The 17,786-nt window shown below is 53.2% G+C and overlaps 1 protein-coding gene across 1 annotated transcript in view; it reads left to right on the forward strand.

Moving 5' to 3' along the window:
- The window catches only part of TCOF1 (treacle ribosome biogenesis factor 1), a 45,184-nt gene that overhangs the window by 167 nt on the left and 27,231 nt on the right, over window positions 1–17,786 (forward strand). Inside the window, exons 2-14 of the mRNA XM_006150903.3 lie at window positions 1,977–2,066; window positions 3,075–3,130; window positions 6,438–6,577; window positions 8,862–8,935; window positions 9,719–9,896; window positions 10,523–10,596; window positions 12,345–12,569; window positions 13,283–13,465; window positions 13,653–13,871; window positions 14,029–14,238; window positions 14,376–14,588; window positions 14,788–15,039; window positions 15,126–15,326. Of these exons, the coding sequence (XP_006150965.1) occupies window positions 1,977–2,066; window positions 3,075–3,130; window positions 6,438–6,577; window positions 8,862–8,935; window positions 9,719–9,896; window positions 10,523–10,596; window positions 12,345–12,569; window positions 13,283–13,465; window positions 13,653–13,871; window positions 14,029–14,238; window positions 14,376–14,588; window positions 14,788–15,039; window positions 15,126–15,326 (2,115 nt within the window). The remainder of the gene's footprint in view (window positions 1–1,976; window positions 2,067–3,074; window positions 3,131–6,437; window positions 6,578–8,861; window positions 8,936–9,718; window positions 9,897–10,522; window positions 10,597–12,344; window positions 12,570–13,282; window positions 13,466–13,652; window positions 13,872–14,028; window positions 14,239–14,375; window positions 14,589–14,787; window positions 15,040–15,125; window positions 15,327–17,786) is intronic.

Raw genomic sequence — 17,786 nt, forward strand, 5'->3', positions numbered from 1 at the left:
GCCCCCTCCCGGACCACCTGGCGCGCGCCCGGAGCCGGGTTCTGCGGTGCTCAGGGGCGCGGCCCAGGGGTGCTGGAGGAGCCGCAGCCTGTTTCCTCCTGCGACTTCCAGCCCACTAGGGCCTCAGTTTCCCGACCTGTGCAGTGGGCGGGCCGGGACTTGTGATCAGTCGCCCAGGGAGGGATTCGTAATTCCCGCGTCCCTTTCCCCACCCCCTTCCCGGTAGCGGCAGTTTTAAGTTTTTTAAGTGTCCGGCCACGTGGCCCGAAGCCACCCCCCGAGGCGAAGAGGCTGGTGCTTGTCTCTGTTGGTTTGCGACAAGCACCGCGGGGAAGAACCTAGAGAAGGGATGCTCGACCCATTAGTAGAGCTGGAACTCAGGGCCTTCATGGTTCTCCGTACCGAGTGGGGCGGCTTTGGGACTTGAACTCGTGGTGCAATCATTTCTTAACTTTCATTCGCTCATCTCTCAATTAATCTGGCTCTCAGGGTGAGCACAGTCTCCCAGCCCTCCTGGAGGGTAGACATACATAAATCAAAGAATCACAAGTGACTTCAGTAGCACCACATTAAGTGCTGAGAAGGAGAGGTACAGGGTGCTAAGACCGGGATAACAGGTTGCCCTTGTCAGGGATGTCCACTAAGTGGCAGCTGATTTGGGATCTGCAGGAAAAGAGGTAGATATTCCAGACAGAGGTGCAAATGCCCTGTGGTGAGCCTGGAGAAAGCCCACTGTGTCTGCAGTGTTGCAGTGTTGCCGGTAAGGGCTATAAAGGCCCCCAGAGAGAGGAGGCAGGAGCTAGCTGAAGCAGAGCCTATGGGCAGTTCTTTCTTTATCTGAAGAGCAGTGGTTGACCATGGTTCAAGTCCTGGACCTGGTGGCTTGTTTTCTCTGTTTTTCTCTCTCTGGTCAAATTAAAAAATAATAATAAATAAAATAAAATAAATAATTATTTTCTTTAAAAAAAATAGCTGTGGTAAAACACTGAGGGGCTTTATGCTGGTGAAACAAGTGCTGACTACTTAGCAAAATCTCTGGCTCTGGTCTTATTGCTCTAAAGACCTCCCGGAGGGGCTAGAAGGTAATGGGTTATATATGCTTTTTCTTTCTTTTTTTTTTTAAAGAATTATTTTTTATTTAATTATATTCATTGTAATTATTTTATTTTATATTATTTTTAAGTTGACCAGAGAGAGAGAAGGAAAGTAAGAAAGCAAGCCGCCAGGTCTGGGACTCAAACCACAGTCAGCCATGTGAGAGTCCAGCTGCCCTAACCACCACAACACCTGCTGGCCCTATATATGCTTTTTTAAAACCCTCTCTCTGGACCTCAGCAACACCTTCTTCCAATAGCTAGCAAATAAGGAGAGCAAGAAATAGTACCCCATCTTCACTGAAGCATATGCCTAGCAAGAGTACCCTGTCCTTGTTGAGCATACCCTCCAACCGGTTCAAACGGAAGACAAGTCCAAAAATAAGTTATGATTAAGCGTATGGGGTGATGGTAAGGTGCTAGCTATGCAAATAAGGCAGGCAAGGGGGATAAAGGATGTCAGCTATAAACAGGCCAGGCAGGGAGGTCTCATTGAGATGGTGACACTGGGGCAGAGACCTGAAGACAACGTGTGTGTGTCGTAGGTAGCAGGGAAAAAAAGCATTCCAGATAGAACACAAGGCCCTGCAGGGTGCCATAACCTGACCCATTTGAGGACATTGAGGAGGCCACTTGGCCTGGGGTGGAACAGAGTGAATCTGACACTTGAAGTCAGCGAATGCCGGCCACTGGCTTAGATTGCCCTGTCGTGACCCAATGTCCTGTGAGGTGGGTATTGCTGCTATCCCCCTACACACCCCTGTTATAAAGGACGACCACTGGAGTGTGAAGAGGCGAAGAGATTAGCTCAGCTAGTTAACAGGAGCTCTGCCTGACTACCCTCTTGGCGAAGCTCCTGACACCTTCGCCCTTACCCCACAGTGCTCACTCAGCCTCCCTCAGGACAGTGGGGCCTCTGGCCTAGGCCCTACAGGCCTGGATGACACGGCTTCTGCTTCTACCAAGGAACGGGTACTGTTTGGGCCCAGTCTCTTCCTAGCAGACCAGTAGACTGCGATTGTACTTTGGGTTTCTGGGCTTCAGTTGGTGCTTTGGGGAGATTGACCGATTGGGCCTTTGAAAGCCTTTTAAAAGATCAGGGGCCAGCAAGTGGCATGGTGGTTAAGGGCGCTGGACTCCCACATCGGTGACCATGATTCGAGTCCCGGACCTGGTAGCTTGCTTTCAATTCTTTTTTTTTAAAAAAAAAAAAAGATCAGGGATGAGGTCAATAGGTGGCGTAGTGGTTAAGGCACTGGACTCCCATATGTCCAACCATGGCTCAAGTCCCAGACCTGGTAGCTTGAAAATTATGGAATCGGGGTTAGAAAAAACCCTGTCTCAAGCCTCTAAGCATGGATAGTGCCAAGGAGGCTAGGGGCTGGATAAATGTTAGCCTAGAACATTCTGACTCCAGACCCTGGAAGGCATCCCTCACCAACGTGCTATATCTTCAAAGGGTTCAACTGAAACTGCTTGCTCTGCTTTGTCGAGTCCCGGACCTGGTAGATTGCTTTCAATTCTTTTTTTTTAAAAAAAAAAAAAGATCAGGGATGAGGTCAATAGGTGGCGTAGTGGTTAAGGCACTGGACTCCCATATGTCCAACCATGGCTCAAGTCCCAGACCTGGTAGCTTGAAAATTATGGAATCGGGGTTAGAAAAAACCCTGTCTCAAGCCTCTAAGCATGGATAGTGCCAAGGAGGCTAGGGGCTGGATAAATGTTAGCCTAGAACATTCTGACTCCAGACCCTGGAAGGCATCCCTCACCAACGTGCTATATCTTCAAAGGGTTCAACTGAAACTGCTTGCTCTGCTTTCTCCGGAAGGTTTGGGCTGGTACTGGCAGGGCCAGATGGACACATTTCCCAGAGTAGAGAGGCCCTGGTCTGGGCAGCTCTCGAGGTCAGGAGAACCGGGCCCAAGGAGGACCCTTACTATGCTGGGGCTTCACTGTGGTTTTCTCTTTACTTCTCTGCAGAAAACCTTCCTGACTCAGCCTGTGACCCTCCTGGACATCTATACTCACTGGCAACAGTAAGTCTGGCGGGGCCAAAGTGGTGGAGTAAGGACACCCCCAGCAAGGCACTTGGAATAAAGATACTAGTCTGGTCTAACTAAGGTCTGTCGCCATGGCCCTCTGTGGACACCATTCTTGCCCTCAGGAACTCCGGTCACATCACATCTGTGGGTGTTGTTGTGTGGGCATCTGGGAGGGGCATGAAGAGCTGTGATTTCTTAAGGACAAGCTTCTCACCAGCTGCTTATTTGCTTGATCAAGGAAGATTTACTAAGCACTTACTGAATGCCCAGCCTGTTTAAGCATGGAGATACTGTCCGGAGTGAGACCAGCATGGGTCCTCCTTTCCTGCAGCCGAGCCTGTAGTCAGGGAGGCGGGCATCAAAGAGTGAAACGAACATGAAATTACACTGGTGGGAAGGGCCACAGAAGAGGCATCTGGTGTCCAGACCATGCAAATGGACGAGCCCAGCGTCATCTGGGGGTTTAGCAGAGGCACCCTGGGGTGACCTGGAAATGATGGCTGCAGGAAGCAGAGGAGTTCGCTAGCCAGCAGTATAGAGAGGTGGGCAGAGTGTCTCTGGCAGTGAAACTGCTGGGGCTAAGGCCTGTGACCAGGGACCAGTCCAGGTGAGGCTGAACAGCCAGCAGGGCCCACCTCAAGTAAGCCCTGGTCATCCGTGGTGAGAAACTCTCTTTACCCTAGAGTGGTGGGAGCCACAGGAGGCTGAAGCAGAATGAGCAGGTCACTTTGCACCATGGCGGCTGCAAACATGATCCAGCAAGCGCAGATGGGATCTTAGGATATCGGGGATGGGGCCAGGCTCTGTGGGTGGCGTGGAGGGAAGTATCTCATCGACACCCAGGTCTCCCCTGTGTGCCTGGATAGAAGGTGGATCCATGCATAGAGTTGGAAGGGGACCCACTGGGGAGCACAAATTTTCAAGGATGTGTTGATTGTGAAATGTCTGTGAAAAATGTGACACGTGACTGCTTTCCAGGGAAGGGGGGATAATGCACGGTACACCTGCAGAGGAGTGGTTGAAGGACAGAGGACGAGAGGTGGTCATCTGTGCTTGCACTGGCCTGACCACAGCCTACTGGGAGAGGGGAAGACCTGCAGACAGATCTCCTGAGGGACAGTAGAGAATATTGAATTGTCCAGGATGGAGAGAAAGGCAGTGAGATGGGTCCACTGCCCACCTTTGAGGACCAAGGGAGTGCTGTGTTCTCTGAGGCCCTGAGAGACAAAAATGGGCCCCGTGTGACCCTGCTTTAGAAAACAGATTTCAGCTTCTGAATACAAGCACTTGATCGAAAGAGCCATCCAGAAACGAGGTGTGTAAGCAAAGGCGGGAGTGGGGTGGAAGGGATCCCAGCCTCCAGTGGAGATCTGAGGTCACTGAAAACCCTGCCGGCCCTCAGCTCTTAGCAATCCTGTCCTGCCATGGTGAGCTCAAAGCCCAGGGCACACCCACACTTCCTTACCCTCTGCAACTTGCCCAGGCGTGTGGGTGTTACAACGCTTCCCGGAAAACCATTTCGGGGAGCTATGCTGAGTGTTTTTCCCTGTCTCTGGTTCCTTCCACAGGTGAGGGGGTCCCTCATCCTCCTCACCTCCCCCTTTTTGGTATTCTGAACTGTTCAGTATTCTCTGCCCTTCCTCATGGGATGTGTCTGCAGGTTCCTCGCCCCCCGTTTTAGCTGTGGTCAGGCCAGTGCATAGAGAGGACCTCATGCTACCTATACAGTGGCTTCTCACAATGCTCAGCCCTAGCGACCAGCCAGGTGACCGTGAGTGAGTTTCTGACTTCTCTGAGGGTCTTTATCTGCACAATGAAGATAACAACAGTAATGATGTCATTGCGTTGAGAGGGTTATGCACAATTGTCTATATAAAGTGCTAAACCTCACCTTGGAGGCTTTTATTCCCCTTTTCGGTATTTATTGAGCACTTACGACAAGCCAGGCACAATTCTTGATATAACTAGGAACAAACTAGAGAAAAATCCCCACTTTGTGAAACTCACATTCTGCTGAAAGGAGAGGAAGAATAAATTGCTACATGTAATAAACTAAACCTGATTTTAGCAAGCGATTCCTGAGAAGTGGCCTTCCTGGGAACAAGCACATCCCTGACAGTGGCAGAGCTGTGTCCGTCCCAGTTGGAAAATGTGGGCCATAGGCCGTGGCTCCCTGAGTGTGGGGCAGGGTACAAGGAGGTGGTTTTCGAAGGTTCGGGGGCTCGGCCCTCTGGGTGCTTACCCTATCAGTGTCTTTAACTTACTGCTCAATCTGGGCAAGGCAGAGGGGCAAGGGTCTGCTGTTTAGGTTTTGAGACATGCACTAAGGTGGCCTCGTGAGCTGCCAGCTCCCCCAATCCTTCCCTGGGCCCTTCTGGGTAGTGTGGGAGTCAGGCAGGAAGTAAGTAAAACGGCAGGGGACAGAGAACATGCTCTGTAAAAACTGAGACCGGATGGGGGGCAGAGGATGCCTGGGGAGGGGTGAGCAGCGAGGGCCTCTCTGAGGAGGCGGAGTGGAGTTGAGACCAGAAGGCCAAGAGAAGCTGGGCAGACCGTGCCAGGAACAGGGCACGTGCAGCAAGTTCCAGAGGGGCAGCAGGCCGGGTGCTTTGTGCCGTGCCTCCAGGGGCCAGCACCTGTCACTCCATGGCTGTTAGCTACTGTCATATAACCTCAGTGACCGTCCCAGCTATTTTAAAGACTAGTTGCAGAGTGTAAAGCACTTTATGAAATAAGTGAAAATGCGGAATCCAAAGCTGTGTCTCCACTGGGTTTTCATTGCTATTTGAATTGTCTTTCTTTTTTTTTCTTTTTCTTTTCTTTTTTTTTCTTTTTTTTTTTTTGGAGAGGTTTTTGCTATATATTTGAATTCTCTTGATGCATGGTTCCTTTGGGGCCTAGGAGGATGTGGGAAGTTCTGTGTTTGTGGGTGTTTTTTTTGTTTTGTTTTGTTTTTGTGTGAGGTTTTGTTTTGTTTTTAGAGAGATCATTTTTGCTATAGGGTATATGCTGCTCATTTGAGAAACAGAGAGATAGAAAGCAAGAAAGCACCCCCCAGGGAGGATAGCCACGCCACAATTCCTTCTCTTCCATTCTCCTCTTAGGATTTTGGGCATGCACTCACATACACCTGATGTGAGTTTCAAGCCTCCAGATCCAAGACTCAAACCATGGTCAGCCATGTGAGAGTCCAGCAATGTAACTATTATGCCATCTGCTGGTCTCATGGAAGGTCTGTCTTTGAATCTTGTGGAATTGTCCTGTCGCCCAGTTGGTATAGCCAGTGACCCTTGTCCTGCAGAACCTCCGAACTTGGCCAGAAGCGGAAGGCAGAGGAGGATGCGGCGCTGCAAGCCAAGAAGACCCGTGTGTCAGACCCCATCAGCAGCTCAGAGAGCTCGGAAGAGGAGGAAGAGGCAGAAGCCGCAACTGCCAAAGCCAGTAAGAGCCCTGCATCCCTGCATCTGGGCACTGCTCTGCTGTAGGACATGGGTCCCCCACCGCGTCAGGGCCCCTTTGTTGGGGCTTGTGGGAACTCAGCCCAGGGCCCTGCACCTTTTGGAAACAGGCTATGGGATATTGGATCGGTACAGGGTAGAGTCCACCCCGTTCTCCTTTAGTGCGCCCTGGGAAGACCAGGACCTTTCAGTGGATGACTGGGAGCGCACCAGGCATCTATTTCAGTATTTATTTGAGCCCTTCAAGACGCCACATCCTCAGACTCTGAGGACCCAAAGGGTGAAGCAGAAACACCCAGCCATGCCATACAGTACCATTTGGTGTGCAGACAGTGAGGCTCAGGGGCTGCTTTTTTTTTTTTTTGGTTGAGAGAGGGATTTTTGCCATAGAGCATATGCACTCTCCAGAGAGACAGACAAAAAATGAGAAATTACCCTACCGGGAATGGCCACACCACAATGTTGTCTTCCCCTACGTTCTCTTGGGATTTGGGGAGTGCATGTGCCCAGTGTGAGTTTGAAGGCATCAAGTCTGGGATTTGAACTGTAGTTAGCCATGTGGGAGTCCAGTGTCTTAACCACTACAGCACCTACTGGCCCCAGGAGACAAACTCCCAGGCTATTCCAATAAACCACATTTTCAGAAGTACTGCAAGAAGTATCAGGAGGCAGCTAGTACACACCTCTCCCATGTGGCCTCCGGGCTGCTTCAGGAGTTACTGATCCTCCTGTTTTCGGAAGTATCCCTGGTAGCACTGAGAGGCTGTACTGGTCACTGATTTCAAAGCATTGGCAGGGGTCATCTGGTGGAGACCTTCCCAGCTCCTTCACCCTGAATCCTCAGGGATCCTTGTGTTTGACCCGATGGCAGCCATAACTACGGAGGAATTGCCATATTGCCTCTGCAGTGTGTTATATTTTTTTTTGTTTACACAGAAGACAATTTCTTGATCTTTAAATATATTTTCTAATTTATCAAAGACAGGATTCATTGTAGAGTATTCATTATCGAATATTTGAAAACGACTTTGAAAAATGGCAGGAAAAAAATGACCTGTATCCTTGACACCTATACTTCGGCAAATTATTGTCCCCTTTAGTTTTTCTGAGCCTGCTTTTAAAGATGTTGGGGATTATATTGTATATATATGTATTTTTTAGATCTTGCTTAATCTTCTGAAATTATAAATGCAAAACAAGTTCTTTTCGAGCTGTACAAAAACACATAGAAGGAAAACGGAAGGTTTCCTGTTCTTCCCTGCTTCCCCTTTACTCCCTAAATGCATCTCCTTGTGGGTGGTCCTTAACACTTTCTCCTTTATACCTATAGCCGTACAGAGAGCCCTCCATGGTGCAGACTGATGCACTGCTTAAAGTAAAAGTGGTCGGATTTCACAGGGGCTGGCTGTTTGCTCTTAGTCCATTTTTTTAAGCTGCAATAATGAAATTGTAATTACTCCTTTTAAAAGTCCTTATTGAAGGAAACAAGCTAAAACATTTGTAGGCAACATGGCAGGATGCCTGGCATTTTCTTCAAAATCATGCGTGATGGAGAAGGGTGGAAGGAGCAGTAAAGGACGTAAGATTGGCCTCAAGTTGATCACGGTTGGAGCTGGGTGATTCGTCTCCACTTATGAATGTGTTTAAAATTTTCCATAATTACAGAGAGAGATGGCGTTAAGTGCCAGGAAAAGAATTAGATTGTGCCATTCATCTCGGCAGCGTTCTCTGTAACAACATAACTTAGAAATCCTTCCCTGTCTGCACTCTAGCAGACAATACCCTGTGGTAAGAACACCACAAATCTGTAATCGACATCTAACAGGGCCCTAGTTCTCACGGTTCAGCTTTCCCCAGACCGGGGCTGGCTGCCTGACCACTGTCCCTTTTACTGAGTGACTCGGGGACTACAGTGTGGTGTAGCCTGCATGTGTGGCACCCTCTGGAGGCGTGCAGTACCTTTGCGATGGTAGGTGGCGGGGATGTGAGCCAACCCCTCACCTTCTGGGAGCCTCAACATCTCATGCCACTGGGGAGCTGGGCCTCTGTCCGGGGTGCAGACATGTAGTTTCCATGTCACCATTCTTGTCTCTTACTCCTGGGGATGTGGCTGGTGCGTGCCGGAGCTCTCTCCCCGAAGTCTGGGTCAGCCTCAATCTCCCCTGCCAGCACCAGCCAGCTGTGACCATTGAACCGGTAGGTGAGGTGAGGTTGTTCAGGTGAGGAGAGTTCACACGGCTCACCCAGCGGGTGTTTGTGTCTTGCAGCCCCGAGACTAGCATCTGCCAACTCCTCAGTCACGGGGACAGATTTGTCATCAAGCATAAAAGGAAAAGCCACGGTGAGTGGACTGCCTTCCAAGCTGTCGCCTGTGGTGGTTGAAGTATAGGGGACAGTCCCCTCTGACAGAGAGCAGGGATAGGGCTGTGAGAAATCGCCCAGTCTGGGTTTAACCCTCACCTGTGTCACCAGCTGTGGGATCTTGGTGTTTAACCCTCACCTGTGTCACCAGCTGTGGGCTCTGAGCCTCAGGTTCCTTTTTTGTAAGATGGGAGTCGTGCCTGCTGTGACGGGCCACCAGGCACAGCATGCTCCCAGGACAGGCAGTGCCTTTCCTCCTTCCTCCCTGCTGTCACTGTTCGCTCAGTAGGTCTGTACGAACATCTTTTTGTTCCAGGCACGGTGCTAGGCCGTGGAGGCACCATACTGCACTGGAACCTCTGCTTCTGGAACTCTTAAAGCATTTTCTAAACCAGAAATTCCTTAGAAAGAGCATAATTTTCTGGTAACCCACAGCGCTGTGTGGCAGATATATACGAGATTGTTTCCCTGAAGTCGCCCGGAGCGTTAACAATAAAGTGTAAAAATAATTCCAGGATGATATAATACCCACGGCACATTGATTCTTGCCACGTTGCAAGTAACTCCCGTGTCTCACAAACTGTGATGGTTCTGTGAGGGACAATATTGTTATTAGTCCCACTTTAAAGATGAGTGAACAGAGACTAAGGACTTGCCCAAGCTCTCACCACCTGGAAGCAGTCACTTCAGGCTCGGTGACGGGCAACCTGTGCTCTCGCTTACTGTGCCACCATGCCAGATGTGTCGCCCTTGTCGTCTGTAGGCGAAGGCCAGCAAGACAGTGAACTCCACGCCACACCCTGCCTCCGGGAAGGCGGTGGCCCACTTCCTCTCTGGGAGGTCCCCCAGGAAGTCGGCAGAGCCCTCGATGAATGCAGTCTTGGCCTCAGAAACCGAGGAGGAGGGCAGCGTCCCAGCTCACGGAGCTGCCGCCAAGCCTGGTGAGAAGCTCCTACCCCTTGGAGCCAGCACCCTGAGTTTGGGCTGGCAGGGCAAGCTTAGGCCCTGCTTTTGTACTCTGAGAAATTCGGGAATTCAAATTGTCATCGTGACAGTGAGGGTCCTGCATCCCTCCCCTAGGAGAGGGCGGGCCAGCTACAGGGACTACCTTAGGCTTTTTGGAGAGAGTCTGAACAGCCTCAGTGTGGTCAGAGCTTCTGGTTTATTACTCCCCAGTGGGTCACAGGATCACCGTGACAGCTTAGACACTACGCTGCAAGGGCATGGCTTGGCCTTCATTTCTCATGCGAAGAAATGAATGAATAGGCATTTGCCCTCCTCGGTGGACACAACGGTGGATGGAGCGTTTATAAACTGTCGGGTGTTGGCACCTGTGTGTCAGGCCCTACTCCGACCCTTACCAGAGCCTCAACCTATGTAGGAAATTGGGATGATGATGGTGCCCACCTCGGACTGGGGCCTCAGGGAAGGGCAGAGCTCTAGCTCTGCACATGACGAGCATGCTCACACCCGGCTTTGGTTAGCAGCTGCCATGGGGGCGGTGCTGGGGGTGGACAGCTGAGTCTGGAAAGGGTGTCCCTCAGTCCCCTCCATGTCCATCCCTCAGGGATGGTGTCAGCGTGCCAGGCCGGCAGCTCCAGCGAGGACACCTCCAGCTCAAGCGATGAGACGGACGTGGAGGTAATTGACACCCATCCTTAGGAGTTGCCCTCTCGGAGCCTCTTACCCTTCTAGGAGCCTGGCAGGGCCTGGCACCAGTGGACCCAGACTGGGTCAGTGGTGGCATCAGAGTGACTGGGAGTTGGAGAGGCTGCAGCCGGGGAGGTGCAGGGAGAGCATCCTGTTGCCGCTCCCTGCACACGAAGCCTAAAGAAGGCCGAGGTGATGGGCAAGAGATGCCACCTGCCTGTGGGGCTTGCAAGGCTTCCCAGGAAAGGTGGTCTTGGAGCAGGGCCTTGAAGCACAGTGGGTTTCACCAGGAAGGAATGTGGAGGGAAGAGTGTTCCTAGCAGGAGGAAACGTACAAGCAAAGGCCTAGGGAAGGAGTGGGCTGTCACATGATAAATTGAGGGGGTGAGGATGCTGATAGGGTTGTGGGCCCACTGGTGACAACTAGGCCTGAGCTCTTGGCAGAACTGGGCAGGACCCTCTTCCCTGAGCTTTGACCTGGGAGACTCTCCACTGGCCATCCCTCACTACATACATACTATGCGCCAGGCCTAAGGAACGCAGTGGTGGGCACGATGGATGCCACAGGGTGAGGGAGGTGCGGAGGGACCCTCAGATATATGGCTGCAGCGGTGACAGCTGCCATGAAGGGACACGTAGAGAGCTGTGAAGGCGGGAGCAGCATGTGTAGACACCTGCGGTGTGGGGCTTTTAAAGAGCATTGATCTGTCATTTGGAGAACAAGGGGGGGAGTGATGCAGGAGGTCTCAGGTAGGCAGATCCATGGACCCTGACCCTGAGGCCCAGCGTAAGAAGTTCGGTGTTTATCCTAGGGGCTGTGAGAGGCCATTGCAGGGTTTTAGGCAAAGAGGGAAGAGAGCCTGATTTTCACAAAGATCGCAGCTGCAGCCTGGCTGGGAAGATGATGCAGAATGAAAACAGCGAGGCTCTGTAGGGGCTGTGGGAGTAATCCTGCAGGAGAGCTGGCGGCTGGGACCACAGTGTCTAGTGGGAAAGAGGTTTTAGGGTGAGCACAGGCGGGAGTCGGGGATGGACTGATCTGGTGCCCAAGGTCCTTCTTGCCTCACTGTCAGAACCATGTAAAGGCTCCCATCACCCCCACCTCCCCAGGCCTTGCCAAGAGAAGGAAACCATTCCTCACTGTAAACACAGCCCAAAACACAGCCTCAGTGAGCCAGAGCCCAATGCAGAACTCTAGCAGTGAGGAGGAGTTTGGGATTGAGCTGTAAATGCCCCAGAAACCCAGGGTCAGGTGAAGTCTCACAGGTCACACTCACTGCCCCAGAATGTCAGGCTCTCAGAAGCCTTAAGAGCAAGCTCACAGGAGGAAGGAATGCAGCCAGGGCAACTCAGCAAGCCAGTGGCAAGGCTGCTCTTCCAGGGCTGGACTCTGGACTCCAAGCTGGTCCTCAGAGGGCCACCACAAGCGGATAGTTTAGCTTAAGGACAGGCCAGGGCGAGCTCTTTTGAGAAGCTGCCCTGTCAGGCCAAACCTGTGTGTGCCCATGGGAGACAGGGGTCATGCTTGAGGGCTCTGCCCCTTCCTGGTGATCGTGAGTGATTTGGCCTCTCGAAACCTCTCGTGCTTTCCTGGAAAATGGGCGCAAAGCTGTTTGTCTTACGGTGTCGTTTGGAGATCAGATGACATTAGGAAAGGGCTCTAAACACTGAAGTGTCTTACACACCTAAGGGCGAGTGGTTATATTTACTAACTCCCTGACTCTGGACTCTTGTTCCAGGTGAAACTCTCAGTAAAGCCAGCCCAGGTCAAAGTCCCGCCAGCCCCTGCCAAGGAGTCTCCAGCAAGAAAGGCAGCTCCGGCCACTGGGAAAGTGGGGGCAGTGACACCCCAGGTCAAAGCAGGTGTGCTGACCCCAGCTGTGAGGGCTAAGAGGCCAGAAGAGGAGTCAGACAGTAGTGAGTCTGAGAGTGAGGAGGAGGCCTCTGCAGCGACACCCAGCCAGGTGAGCCCACATCTCTGCATGGGACGGTTCTTCAGGTTTCTGGGGTGAGCAGCCAGGCTGAGTGACTGGGATTTTCCAGGGAAGAAGGGCCTGCAACACTCTGTAGAAGCCTCAAGGCAATGCAGAGCCCAAGAGCAGCTGGAAATGTTAGTGAACAGGCCAGGCCAGGCCAGGGGACCTTGCCTGTGAGGCTTGGGACAGGCTCTCCATGTGCAGAGAGCCCAGGAGGGCCTCACTCGGTGCTTTTTTTGTCCGCTTTCTCACCACCTCTCCATTGGCCACGTCTCTGCTTCTTCCTTCTGCGCCCTCGCATGCGCCAGTCCTGAGCCTGGTCACATACACAGTCAGAGCCAAGCAGGTCCATAGGCAGGCCTTGTGCCCACAGCCTCCTGCCATGGTAGAGCAGGCTGTAACCTCCAGTGTGTGGGGACAGCCAAGGAGGCAGTCGCTCAGGGAGAGCTGCCCTGAGGAGGTGGTGTCTTCCCAGGACCCAGAGGCTGGGAGGCAGCAGCCAGGGGCAGTGGGGAAAGGGCAGTGGCCGGGAGTGAATGTGAAGCTGCTCAGGTTTGAGGGGGCAGGGGAGGCCGGTGTGGCCAGAGTACCAGTCAGGGTGGTACTTCAAGGAGAAGTGGGGGCGAGAGCCCCACTGAGCTGGGGCAGCACCAGAGGGTTTTCACAGGGAGAGCCAACTGTCCTTTCTCTTTTACTACTAGGTAAAGGCCTCTGAGAAAACTCTGCAGGTCAGAGTTGCCTCAGCTCCTGCCAAGGGGACCCCTAGAAAAGGAGCCACCCCAGCTCCCCTTGGGAAGGCGGGGAAGTCAGAGGGGGACTTGGAGAGCAGCAGCGAGGAGGAGTCGGACAGTGAGGAGACACCGGCAGCTGTGACCCTACTTCAGGTGAGGCCCGGGAGGGAGACCCGAGCGGCCCGACCTCCTGAGGAGGCCTTCAGCATGCTTGTTCTCTGTGCAGGAAGCCCAGGTGTACCCAACCCCAGTTCCCCGCCGTGGTGTCATTTACCCTGTCTGGTGTGTGTCTACACATCCTCCATCTGGGCCCCCTCCCCTCCTGTTTCTTACATTGCAGGCAAAGGCCCCAGTGAAGAACCCCCAGGTCAAAGCTGCCTCAGCCCCTGCCAAAGAGTCCCCCAGGAAAGGGACCCCTCCAGTACCCCCTGGGAAGACAGGGCCTACAGCTGCCCAGGCTCAGGCAAGGAAGCATGAAAACTCAGAGAGCAGCAGTGAGGAGTCGGACAGCGAGGAGGAGACGCCGGCAGCCGGGACTGCAACCGCAACCCCAGCTCAGGTGAGGCTGAGGACGTCCCATGTGGCCCATGTCCTGCCCAGAGGGAGCCTGTGGGCTTGCCCTCCCCCGTACCTAGAGCGCTGCGTGGCTCCCTTGGCCCTCCCCTGCCTGTGTCTGCACACTCATCCTCCCCTGACCCTGTCCTTGGTCACTCCAGGCGAAGCCCTTGGGGAAGAACCTCCAGGTCAGACCTGCCTCCACCACGGGCGGAGGGCCTCCAGTGAAAGGCACTGGCATGAAGCCCCCTGGGAAGGCAGGTGCTACAGCCCCCTCGGCCCACGTGGGGAAGCCAGAAGAAGACTCGGAGAGCAGCAGCGAGGACTCGGACAGTGAGGGGCAGGCACCTGCGGCTGCAGCCCTGGCTCTGGTGAGGCCCATCGGGCTCTTCCTCCTCGCTCAGTGCAGGGAACCCCCCAACCCCTGCCCTCTTTCCACACCGAGACTCCCTCTGCCATCTTACTGTTGTGTGTCTGCACATACCCGTTCCCGTGTTTCTCACTCCAGGCCAAGCCCCAGGGGAAAATTCTCCAGGTCAGGCCTGCCTCAGGTCCCACCAAGGGCCCCTTGGGAGCAGGAGCGACCTTGGTGACCCCGCAGAAGGCACCGTGGCCTGTGACCACCCAAGTCAAGTCTGAGAGGTCCAAGGAAGACTCAGAGAGCAGTGAGGACTCATCTGACAGTGAGGAGGAGGCTCCCGCAGCCATGACTCCAGCTCAGGTGAGGCCTGAGGCAAGGGGCCGCTCCCCAGCCTGACCCAGAGCCATGTCCCGGCAGCCCCCCAGGTAGCTGTACTGCTCCTCTGTCAGTAGGAGGACCTACTGGCTGGTGAGGAACCACTGTGTGGGCTCCACGCATACCAGCTGGGGGTTCTGGATCCAGAAGCCTTCTTCAGACTCTTTCTTCGGTGTCCCCACAGGCAAAAGTAGCCCCCAAAACTCCTCAGTCCAAGGCCTCCCCAAGGAAAGGCACCCCCACTACCCCTGCTTCTGCCAAGGCCGGCCCTATGCGAGTGGGCACCCCAGCCCCCTGGAAAGCAGGAGCAGCAGCTTCTCCAGCCTGCCCAGGCCCAGCTGTGGCCCAGGGTGCCCAGCAGCCAGAAGAGGATTCCTCCAGCAGCGAGGAGTCAGAGAGCGAGGAGGAGGCGGCTCTGGCCATTTCAGGGGCACAGGTGAGGCCTGTGTCTGCCTGACCACTCAGGGTGGCCCTGCAGTCCCCTGGGCCCCTGAGACACTGCTCCTTCACATGTCGTTCCAGAAGTCTGCAGGGAAAGACCTCCAAGGGAAAGCTGCCCCCATGCCTCCCAAGGGGCCCTCAGGACAAGGGGCCACCCCAGTACACCCTGGGAAAGCAGGGCCCTTAGTCACCAAGGTCAAAGCTGAGGTGCACAGAGACTCTGAGAGCAGCGAGGAGGAATCAGACGAGAGCAGAGGGGAAGCAGCCATGATGCCAGCCCAGGTAAGGCCGGGGACAAGCCAGCCCTTCCTGCCCCGCCTAGGCCTGGCCTGCCCAGGGCTGCGTTTTCCCTGTGCACGGAAGCCTCAGGACCCACCACAACTCGGTCCCAGTCACTTCTTTCACTCTGATCTCTCCTGTGTGTGACTGGGCGAACTCCCACCAAGATCCCTTGGCTTTCCACAAGCTCTGCTGGGGTCGCAGTCTGTCCTGGTCTGGGGCCCTGACCCTCAGGGGTAGGACATGGACACATACACGGGTTGTCCCAGTGAGGTGTGGCAGGAATGAGATGGCAGACGAGAGCATCTGGGGCTTTTCGGGGAAAGTGGAGTCGAAATCTGGGCTGGAAAAGGACACCAGGCCGAGCGGAGGGGCAGCAGGTCCCCACTGAGGAAGGCAGCGATGCACGGGCCTGGGGGTGGGAGAGAGCCTGGCTGAGGCGACCTGCCACAAGCCGCACATCCTGGTGGATCCCACTGCAGCGTGCAGGGGTGAATGGCAGGCATTTGGAGCCACACTCCTCAGGTTCAAGTCTCAGCTCCGCATCCCAGCAAGCAATGCAGGCTATGGGAGCCTGTTTACCTTTATGTCAGAAATGGCCCCAGGGGCCATTGGCATGATGATTATGTTGCTGGACTCCCACATAGTCGACCGCATTTCGAGTCCCAGACCCGGCGGCTTAAAACTGACGCCAGGCATGTGTGTGCATGCCCACAGTCCCAAGAGGACAAGGGATTGCAGCATGGCCATCCCCCTTGGAGGGTGATTTCTCATTTCCTCTCTCTCTGTCTCTCCAGTGAGCACATGTGCCCTATAGCAATTTTTAAAAAAATTTTTTTAAAGAAATAAAGATAGTTTTAAAAAGGAAGGAAGGAAAAAAGAGAGAGAGAAATGGTCCTCGCAGGTTTGGGTGGGATCTCACCTGCATATCTGGCAGCAAGGGGCCTGAACCCATCAAGTCCTCTCATCCTTCGCCATGTGTGGGCCAGGCTACGAGGAACAGAATAAGCATCAGCCCCCCCCCCAGCCTAGGAGAGCTGGGAGCAGTGAAATAGCCCACCCTCTGCACTCACCCACCCACTCTTTATTATTTTTAATTGTCGCTTTTTTCCCCCCAATAACCACTCAGAAATTAGTCATATCTTTTTTCCCTGTACTAGAGAGCACACGTTTCTATGGACTGTTTTGTTCCCTTCTTGCTGTTGACTGGTGGGAACCAGCCCTAGAATTCCTCTGCAGAGGTTTGAAGCCTCTCCTAGAGTCTCAGCCCCATAGTGTGCCCCCACCCCACGCTGCACGTACATTCCAGACCCAGCCCTGAGAGTTCGTACAGATCACCTAAACATTTGTCTTCCCCACTGAGCCTCCCACCTGTACCGTGAGGTGGGTGTTTTATTTTCGTTCTTTGAACCATGGGCTGTTTTGAAGTGGGTTGTTTAATTTTCAGATATCTGAGATTACCGAGTTTCTTTATTTTGCTCTCTAATTTAGTTGCGTTGTGCTTGGAGAGCATATCTGGGATCTCAGTCCTTGTGTGTCAGTATGTGTTAGGTCAGATTAGCCTTCGGGCCCTTGTTAGGACTTCTCATCTCCACATAGAAGGTGTTGCTCCCCTCCAGGTGACAGGTGCTGTACCAAGGAGTACCTCGGCCTCAGTCACATAGTCTACATGTTGGAGAGTTTTCCTTCTTTTTAATTCTTGCTGTAAGGTACATGCGCTTGCCAGAGAGAGATAGAGAGGGAAAGTGAGAAATCACCCCCCAGTCAGGATGGTCACAGCGCAATCCATTCTCCATTCCCATCTCAGGATTTTGGGCACACACACACCTGGTGTGTCTCTCAAGCCACTGGGTCCAGGGCTCGAACTGCGCAGTCAGCCATGCGAGATCCAGTGCCTTAACCACCGTGCCACCTGCTGGCCCAGGGAGTTTTCCTTCTTGAGGTCCTGAATCTTCATTTCATGGCCTTGATGTCATGTGGAAGAGGGTTGCTGGGGGTAGGGTGTCTCTGACACTGATTAGATGACATCTCAGTGACACCGGAACTGTTCCAGGGCCTGCCCTCACACTCCTTTCAAGTATCTCACTGAAATGTCCCTCTTTGTTGCTCTCTAGATCTGAATTTGCTGGAGAAGCAACAGACATTTTTGGAATTTTTAGACTGTCATTTAAGATGAGGTTTATCAGGCCAGCAGGTGGCATATTGGTTATGGTGCTGGACTCCCACATGGCCAACGCAGTTCAAGTTCCAGACCCAGTGGCTTGAAACTCAAACCAGGTGCATGCTTGTGTGTATCTAAAATCTTGAGAGGAGAAAAAAGGATTGTGATCTCTCTCTGTCTCTGACAAGGGCACACAACCTATAGCAAAAAAGAGATGCTGAAAGAAAACCTAATACAGTGGTGGGTTTTTTTGGTTTGGTTTGGTTTTTTGTTTTGTTTTAGTTTGTTTTTAAGGGAAAGGG

Source organism: Tupaia chinensis, unplaced genomic scaffold, assembly GCF_000334495.1.
Source record: "Tupaia chinensis unplaced genomic scaffold, TupChi_1.0 Scaffold000303_1, whole genome shotgun sequence".
NCBI lineage: Eukaryota > Metazoa > Chordata > Mammalia > Scandentia > Tupaiidae > Tupaia > Tupaia belangeri.